The sequence below is a fragment of the Mixophyes fleayi genome, chromosome 4 (assembly GCF_038048845.1).
Source record: "Mixophyes fleayi isolate aMixFle1 chromosome 4, aMixFle1.hap1, whole genome shotgun sequence".
Lineage (NCBI taxonomy): Eukaryota > Metazoa > Chordata > Amphibia > Anura > Limnodynastidae > Mixophyes > Mixophyes fleayi.
The window spans coordinates 235225900-235236193 of NC_134405.1; the positions used below are offsets into that span (position 1 = coordinate 235225900).

Sequence of the window (10294 nt, forward strand, 5' to 3'; positions counted from 1 at the left end):
AAATGTTGCAAGATCATAGGATCTACTGAGGAGGGTATTATAGTGATTGTGATGGCCCCCAAGGCGAGTGAGTATCAGTTCTTGTGAAAAACCTATGAATCACAGTTGAATATAAATTGCAACAATTAAGTGTGTGTTTGAGGAATTTTAAAAAATATTACGTTTATATATTTAACATCGGTGATGTGTACTGCCCCATGGTGTCATCCAACAGTCTAACTGGTTTTCAAGCTTACATGTGCAAGGGCCCTTTTTACACTTTAACCAACAGATCCTGGTGATATAAGACCCTGGAGGAACTTGGGTGAGATGTAGGTACATGTTAGAGAATACTTACAATACCCACCAGTGTGAAGGGGGCTCATTTAAATTACATTTTCAGACCACTTTCCAAAAGCACAGTTAAAGTAGTGCTTGAAAATATTCTAAAACCAGCTGTAGTTTGGACAGGCCAGTATGTAAGAAGATACTGTCTGGGTTATTTTGTTTTTTTGTTATATTTCTAGCTATCAATATACAATTGTCTCTTTGTCTTTGAGTCTACAGACCTTCGAACAGGACACTCCTGTGACTCGGCTAGTTCCCATACCCAGATCTGGAGGTCCGCCCTATACTATCATATATTCTATGTGAGGTATATCCTGATCCTAGTGGGTTTCAATGTTTTAAATTGTGAAAATAGTTATAAATAATCTTAAATTACAGCAAATGATAAGAATAAAAATATATAATAATATATATAAAATATATAATAATGACAATTAAAACAAATAATAATTATTTTAACAATAAAACCTACAAGTTAAAAGTATGCATCGTTGTACTTTCACATTGTACGTAAGAGGTTATCTATGAACATCATGTGCAACCAGATTCTGCTGAAAAACATTTAGTAGTCAGTACCTGTATATGACACTCAGTGTAGTATATAAACTGATGAACAAAAAGAACTCCCTGTAGAGCAATTTGTAAATGCTGCCTCTCCACTTCAACAGCAACCGATGAAACCCAAAGAACGTTGCATTTGCTACTTTACTGGAGTAAGTGACTGTCATCTTCTTGACTCGTTTCTCCTAAAAGACAAAAGAGACTGCATGAGAACTGGTGGACAGCAGAAGATAAATTGTATAAATAATTCAATAATATAGTAAATGTATTATTAGTATGTCATATTACAATAGAAAATTGTAAAATGTATATTTAGAAAAAGTACAATGCAAGACAAGGATTATACTATTTGCAACATATTTATGACAAATCTAAGGCACAAATGCTCTTTTGCATGAGCGAGCCTGATTTTCACATGAGAGAGGAGAGGCACCCTTCACTGCTGCTCTGCTATGCTAGGCAGAGCAACTGTGAATGGATCATACCTCCCAAGTTTCAGATCCACGGGACAAAGGTGTCAGTGGGCTGGACATACTGGATATGCTTTGTTACATTATCATATGCATTTACAGTTGTTAGCTTGTGAGCAGGGTTCTCTTACCTCTCTATGTATTACCCAGTTATGATTTATTAATGTTTGTTTCCAATTGTAAAGCGCTATTTGCTGGTGCTATATAAATAAATGTTGATGATGATGATGATTTACAGTTTCCCTCTTATGACACGCCTACTTCAGTCCTTTAAACCTAATTTATTGTATCACACAGATTTCTTTATATAATATCTCCTGTATCAAGGAATTATAAATTCATAACCACATATGTATGAAATAGAATCTTTACTTGTATAATAATGTAATAATATATCATTTCAATAACATAATCTTACACATGGTACATATAATAGATGACAATCTATGTGTAGGCCTAATATCTTATTGATTATGTATATGTGCCTTCGTGTATGTGCAAATGTATGTATCTCAGAATTCATTAGAATTCACATGTTGGCTGCATTATCTCCATCTTCATCTTGCAGTGCAAAGTCACCACCCAAAATGGCCAAACTTATACAATGCTTTGTTACAAGCACATGTTAGCAGAATGTTGCTCAAAGGCCTAATTTACTAACAATGCAACCGTCAGCAATAGGCCCGTAACTTATTACAACCAGTATTAGCCAGTCCACCATCGTTATCTCTCTATTCAGCAGTTGTCACACAATGTCCACTAATCTCTCTTTAGTATCACAGGTTAACACAAAATCATATGGCAGCCGTTACACACATAGGGGGGAAGGGATAAGAGCCAGCAAAGCATATTACACAATACAGTGTGCAACTTTATCTAGCAGATATTTACAAGCTATAGTATACAGTGTCACACAATGTAGTCAAATATAATGCAACTATATTTCCCAAGTAAGTATTCCCAAACTTATACCTTCCTAAATAACAATATCTCTTACTATTCACTTACAAACGTAGACTTCTTAACGCTATACCAAATGGCCTATAGTTCTGTACATCACCTTGCTACCATATCTTGCAGGAACGTGAGGTATATTGTATTGGTACAATCAAACTCCTATGGTATTACTAATTTCAAACCCTTAAACTGCATTATGCACACAGTTCTCACAAACAGTGTAAACAGAAAAAAATGTCCTAAATAACAAAGTCTACAAATGTATTTACAATAGCATAGCTACAAACATGTCTAGAAACCAAAGAATATAATTTCAAACATCACATCATTACTAACCATACGTGATCTGGTCATGAACCAGACACCAACACTCCATGCTGTCCTAATGCATCTCCTATCATGTATAGGTTTAGCTTTAAATACTAACAATATGCAGTGTAGATTTTACTCATATTTAAGTGTATTTCCTCACATTGAAAACATTACCAACGCCCCGAAAAGGGCCCCATAATCCCTGTGTCTGTCTGTTTCCAAAATGGGGAGAGAAATCCTGTGTGTGTCTGCTTCCAAGTCCAGTTAACAAGAACACTATATAAAAATGAGTGTGCATTTTCCAGTTCATACCCAATGGTAGGTCGGAGTCCCAAAACAGGCTGGCTGGTCCTTAAGACCTTTTAATTACGCAGCTAGCAGCTTCAAAGTATTTCAGCATGCCATATAAAGTGGGGGGTGGAAAGAAGCCAGCTCTCTTGTAAATTATTTTGTCTGAAATGGAGAATGTCAAATATTATATTCTTTTTCAGTAATATTTCTATTTTTGTTTGTGTGATATCAATATTATATGTGGTGTATTAATGTTATGTGTGTGATATTTTAACTGAAAAGGGTTTTATTAGATTTTCCAAGGTAAAGGAACACACAAAAAAATATATGTGTGATATTAATGTACTGTATGTGTGATGTTAATATTGTGTGTGGGGAATATTAATGATATGTTTGTGTGTGTATGTGATATTAATTTTATTTGTGTGTGTGTAATATTAATGTAATGTAATTAATATAATGTGTGTGCGTCAAATTGATGCATTGTAATGTGTATGGATGTTATGTGTGTGGGTGGTGGCAATAATGTAATGTGTGGTGGTATTATTGTCATATATTGGGCACTGGTGGGAACTATTAAGGTTGTATAGTGGAGCTATTACTGCAATGTGGGGGTATTAATGTAATGTGGTTGCTGGTGGGGGTTATTTATGTATTATGAGGGTTATTTATTTAAAGTATCAGATAGTAACTTAAATGATATGGCTAGTAATGTATTGTGGGATTGATTGTGACTATTCATTTATTGTAGGGGCTAATAATGCAATATGAGGTCTCTGTCTTAAATGCGGGGGTTAATAATTTAATGATGGGGTTAATTGGGGTGAGAGAGAGGCCTATTTTTGATGTAATATTGGGGCTTGATGGGGGGTGGAGCCCTAGAGTATTCAGCTTTCCAGGTGGTGTTTAGTACCTATCTTTTTTCCAAACTGGGCCCCAACATTCCAGGATCCAGACGAGCATCAACAGAGCAGGTAGTCAAAGCTGCAAGAGAAGAGAGAAACTCAGTCTGATTCTGGTGGATCAGTTCCGATTTTCCTGAACAGTCCTGCACAAACAGGACTTCTTCCTGACTGCAGGGACAGATTGTAAGTATGTTCCACTTCATGAGGCTCTCCCAATCCAACTGTGCCAGCAGCTCTAACCCTGCTGGTGTGTCCAGTGGAGGAGAGGGCAGAGTGCTGCTCTGCACTACACAGCTCTTGCAGGTCCTTCATGACTGGTTTATGTAGAGTTCCAGCGACAATAGTGGGAGTCACTAGTACTCTGCTCAGAATTCCTTCCCACATAGAGCTGAGGTGGAGTAAATTGCTGATAAGACTAGAGCCCTTGTCCACCAGACATTGCAGCTGGTAGGAACTTCTGTGGTCCGTACTTGAGTCACATGTGACAAGGGGAGAATGGTGGGGGAGCATATGGGGTAAGGGGAATGTTTCCCCTCCACTCTCCCTTGTCACTTATGAGAGGGAGCCAAAGCAGTATTCTTGCACACAGCCCACTAAATTCATATAGTGCTTCTATTGGGAAGTATGAAATCAATAAATTTGTCAATTTTACTTTCCCTGCACAACACAATGTTATTTTGCTCATGCATCTTTTGTGCATGACTGTGTTAAAAAAAAAGAGCATACTGAATTATTTGCACCAATAAGGAGGCCCAGGTTAATGGGAATACCAAATAGAACCAAGTATAAGAATTGCGGGGCTGACATGCTGGCAATTGTTTCTTCATCTTACCACATTTGTTTATACTGAATGGCTGCCAGTATAATACTAACTATAACTTTAACTAACTGTTACATTTATTTATTTGATATAGATCTGAGATTGGACCAAGGTCCTCTGTGGTGATATAAAGGAAGAAGAGGAGCTGTTATTGTAATATAAGTTATGAGGAGCTCAAGGGACATGCACATGAAGGCATGGGACAATGCAGGTAGAATACAAACTACAAAATACATGCAATGTACGTATAATATGCATTTATGTTCCTTTCTGCATTCAGGGTCGATAGAACACAGATAAGTGCAATAAGCGCAGGTGACCCCTTAAATTTCAAGTCCTTACTCCAAGCAGGTATCAGAACAAGTGCGGGAGTATGAGGAATTGAAGTTTGTGCCAAAGGGGCATCAGAGCACATGTGCCAAACCTGTGTAGGGGGGTGCTGGAGCTCTGCCTTCATTCTTTATGCGTTGCCCCAAGGTGAATGTTTATGCCCCTTGTGAACTCTAAGGATATTATTACAAGCCGGATTGATATTAGTTTATTTTCAATTTTCTCTTCCATTCAGAAAAGAGTAATATATATTCAGCTGACAGTGTGCATATAAAGGCTGCAGACAGGGTTACACTCACGTGTAGCAGTGAACCTAGGTTAAGGTATATTGGTGTAAGACATGTGTGACAAAAGTATAAGTGTGATTTAACTTATATGCTTTGAAAATGATTTGAAAGTGTCTTTTCCAGCTAACAGCAAAGCTGACAGGGTTTGTCTGTAGAACACGTGCAGTGAACTCCCTTTTATAGGCAAGGTGGGAGTGTCACCTGTCTATCAAGTTAGAATTGTGGGAGGAGTGTCAATTATATAAACCTAGACTGTACTTCTGTGAAGTGCAACTGATGCCAGACAGTGGCCGGTATCTAGACAGGGGGACTATTGCCTGGTATCATCCTGACGGAAGTGTATGCTGCTTATTGTGATGTAACAATAAAAGCACTAATTTTACAGGAAGTTGTTTGTGTATGCACCATCTAAGGGGGCACCTGTCATAATATATATATATATATATATATATATATATATATATATATATATTGTAACAAAGGTAGCAGGACAACTTCTTGTTTTAATTAAAACGGACATTTATTGGTTGCATCACAATAAATGGTAACGCTACTTATCAGAATGACACCAGTAAACAATACCCGTAAATATATATATATATATATATATGTATATATATATATATATATATATATATATATAGATACAGTATGTATATATGGATACAGTATATATATATATATATATATATATATATAAATATATATATATATGTTTTCATATATATGTGTATAAATATATAGATAGATACAGTATATATATATATGAATACAGTATATCTATATATATATATATATATATATATATATATATGTTTTCATATATATGTGTATAAATATATATATATATATATATATATATATATATATATATATATATATATGTGTATATATATATATATATATATTCATATATACTTTCATGTATATATGTGTGTATATATATATATATATATATATATATATATTTATATATACACATTATATAATGACTAACCTGTAAAAATAAGCTCCCATTGCCAAAATCCACTTTACTATGTGTCCTGACATATAATGGAGTCTGTTGCAAGGCATCCAGAATGTTATGATAATAATCATACATGTAGACAATTTCAAACTACAGAGAGAAACAATCAGAGGCAAATCGAATGCAAATTGTATTCTCTGCATCTGAGGCAATTGGATAATCTCTTTGGCATACATACCTCAAGAATATTGCACACATATTTGCAAATCAAATAATTGTATTTCACGGAATGTAGTTAATAAAACAATTTGGTTGAAATCACTTTGGTGGGTATATATACAAAAACGGAGTACAAATTTTAATAAAAAGTTTTACTAATAAAGGTATAAAAAGGCAATTCGGTGACATTGCACCAAGTTGAACGCTTTCTAAAGTGTCCTTAAAACCAAAAAATATCTCAACACATTTATTAACTGTGGTTGCACCATTTTTAATATCAGATATGAATCCTTTCTTATACAAAACACAGTTTTAAATCAGTACTGTCCTATATATAGTTGCAAACATTTTAAAATACTTTTTATGGACACTATGCTGCTGAGTCTGCGCATCTAAGCACAACACACAATATGGCCTCGGTGAACCCTTGAATACTCTAAGTTCGGTCATGTCTTGTTTACAGAAATTTATTATAATGCACTTTTTTGACTTTGAGTACTCATCTACAATAAGTCTTAAGTAATAAACCCCGATAACAAGAAAAGATGTGAAAATGGTATCCAACATGGAGAAATATTATTGTTGTATGTTATTCTGCAGTTGTTCAGTATTGAAAAATAGGGACATTTTAGAAATAAAAAATTGGTAAACAGTTGAAAATGATGACAATGGTGGTCTGGGATGATCAATACAGCTAAGACAATTGATATGAAATATTTCACAATAATATCTATGTTTCATATACAACTGGGAAAACTAAGAAAACTTGCTACCTCAGACCATAGATTTTGCTCTGTTAATTGATATAAAAAAAATTCATTGTCCACCTATTTGTTCTCTAAATAGAAAATGTTTTACAGAATCTGTTGTGCTACCTCCATTACCGATATTAAATAACACTTAAAAAAACTGTTCCTGCTACATAAAGGTCAGACAAGTCCTGTGAAGGTTATAGTCTGGCAAACAAGTTATTATTTACTATTTGATCACCGTCCAATGTGTGAGCTTCTCACACCAAATTAGGGCAAAGCCATTACAACTATGTTATGTTAAAAAGATTAAAACCATATCCATGGGCCAGATGTGACCCTTGGAGGATTTCTATGGCTCACACCTTTCCTGGCATCCTACTTATACTCTCTTCTAATGGCATCATCATTTAAAGAGTTTTGGGCCTGCAACACTGTAGTTACAATATATTATGCTGCTCTCATGTAAATACTGACCGTATTTACATGAGAGCAGCATAATATATTGTAACTACAGTTACAGCATGGCACAAAACTAGAGGTTAATGTGGAAATTTAGAAGTGGTGGTATGAAAAATGTAATGGGTATATAGTTGAATGATATTTGATAGATTTTTACAATAAAGGGATTAGGAGAATTGGCGGTATGGTATAACACCATATACACCCCCACTTCAACTATTGCATAAAACAGTACTACAGCTACCACTGGAGAAGCCCCATGCATTGAGCAGGGACTGGCAATACTGATCAATTAATTCAAGAACACCCCGTTCTGCTCTTCTGACCATCCAGCCCATGATCATGCTCAGAAGAGCAGAGCTGGGGGGCGGTGCAGCAGGTGGACATGCATTGTTGCCTCCCCACCCGAAACCTTGGAGCATGATGATGGCGTGTTACACCCCTGGAACTAAAATTCATGACATGGAGATAGAACATTTTTCTATCCAGCAGTGTTTTTACAAAGAAGAATTAGTGTTGCATTCATTGTCACTGAATGTGTCATATGAATTAATAGTTTTAGTACACTGTAAATGTATAGAAGAGTGCACTGTTAAAACAGTGCATAATAATAATGTCAAGGAATATATTAAACAGTTTAAAAATGACATTTCCTGTTTAACAATTAATAAGACAGTGTTCATCTTCTTGTAAACTACAAAATTATTTCAAGGTACTGAGAAAATGTGTATTTAACCAACCTTATATTAGAGTCAGTTCAATGTCCTGAGAAAGTCCTTGTTGTGGTCAAGGCAGACTGTGAAGTTCAGAAATGGTACAGTCACAACCGTCTGCTGCTGGTAATCAAGTCACTTCTCAAGGAGCAGCAGGGAGTCCCTGGAGACCAGACTGACGAGTACAGGAGGGAAAAGTGTCTTTCTCACTTGTAGACTGTTTGTGCCAACACACACTCAGTTACATCAGAGACTGTTCCATGGGATGAAAACAGCAAGCAGCTGCTGAACTTGCTCTCCCTTATTCTATATTTATAAATCCACCTGCCATTTTAAGAACACCATTGACTAAGAGATCTTTGAGCACATCTAGATGTCAGTAAAGCCTTAAACATGACTAATCTATGCAGTGTGTTCTTAAAAGGATCAGTGTTTATAAAGTAACTCAGTGTGGTGGGTTGTGGAGGATATCTGTAACCCCTGACCACCTGAAAACATAGGTCAGACTATTAGAATATACTGTCGATTGGAATGTATTAACATTCAAACATACTATACTGTTCTAAAAAGAGACCACTTTCCACAAGTACTGTAGTATTGAATACCTGCACTTAATTAAATTTTCTGATTCCATGCAGATCCCAATATTCACCATTTATAGTAAGTTAATTCAATAATACATGCACATATAACATAAGGCATGCTAAATAATTGTTTTTATGTTTATCATAAATCACACACATTCTTTTATTGATACTTTTTATATTGCCAAGTAGGACATTAACACATGGCTGACAGTATATTTTGTTTCTGGGAATGTCTCTATGGGCAAATAATATAAATCAGTCATAACAAATCTGCTGCTGGTTGATCCATTTGTGTTTAAATAAATGGTTCCAGATAATAGTGTGTTTTAATGATACTCAGAGTATTATATTAGTGTATAGTCAAAAGAACACTAAATAAGGTGAAATTAAAAATAATGTGTATAGAAAACAATTCTGATACAGTGGTTAGCATTGCTGCCTCACTGCACTGGGGTCATGGGTTCAATTTCAACTTGGGTGAAACTAAGTGTTTCAAGCTGCCCCGGCGGCAGCTCATCTTTCTTTATTGTTGTGTGTCCTGGCTGTCCCTCTGACAGCTGGAACATCACGTCCACCCCCTCCTCACAGCTGTCTCCACCGCACCACTCTAACTCCCCACTGTGCCTGACAAATCTGACAGTCGGGCGCATGCGTACTTGATTCTCTCTGTACACAGCCTCCTGGGGTAATTTATGAGTGCTGCACCAATTAATTAAGCAGTCCCTGGGGCTTATTGTGACGCTGGCTCCTCCTGTCCTCTGACTGGTTGGTTACCTTGTGTATTTAAGGCAGGGAGGGTTAGCCTTCCTGCTGGTTATAGCATCTGTGTACTACTAGTGCTGACCAGCTCCATCTTCTGTTATCCTGTGGATACTCCGCTTCTAACCTGATTCCTGTTGTGACCTTTGGTTTTGACTTTGACCCCTCAAGTATGCTGAATGGCCCTGATCTCTGCCTGTTTATTGGATTACCCCTATCTGCAACCTGCCCTAACCTTAGGCCTGTCTTCTGGTTACTCCGCTTGCTGCTGACCCACAACCTTTGGCCTGTCTCTGGTAATTGCTTTCTGTATTCCGGTTATCCTCCACCCTACGCTACAGTTATTCTGATAAGCTTTTATTTAAAGTTAAGTCCTAGGGGCATCCGATTACCTCTGAACAAGTCCAGTTCTACGGGAAAGGCGGCTACTAAAGGTGAAGACCTCTATTAGCCTGACTCTAAATGCTTAACAAATAGCTGTGGTCCTAACACTAAGCTGGTGTGCTTGACCAAAGGCAGCAGTTCCTTCTATCTAGTCTCTCTCTAGCTCCCTTGTGGATTACTAGCCTCTGCTCAGT

The 10294-nt window shown here is 36.4% G+C and overlaps 1 protein-coding gene across 4 annotated transcripts in view; it reads right to left on the bottom strand.

Moving 5' to 3' along the window:
• Positions 1-8590, bottom strand: part of BEST3 (bestrophin 3) — a 71593-nt gene extending 63003 nt beyond the window's left edge. For 2 of the 4 annotated variants that reach the window (XM_075205340.1, XM_075205337.1), the window contains exons 1-3: positions 8398-8590; positions 3832-3902; positions 904-1073 (exon numbers count right to left, since the gene is read on the bottom strand). In XM_075205340.1, the coding sequence (XP_075061441.1) occupies positions 904-1055 (152 nt within the window). In that variant the 5' untranslated portion in view covers positions 1056-1073; positions 3832-3902; positions 8398-8590. Of the gene's footprint in view, positions 1-903; positions 1074-3831; positions 3903-8397 lie in introns of those variants that run through there. The other 2 variants (XM_075205338.1, XM_075205341.1) reach the window with 2 other exon arrangements.
• Positions 8591-10294: the final 1704 nt, after the last annotated feature.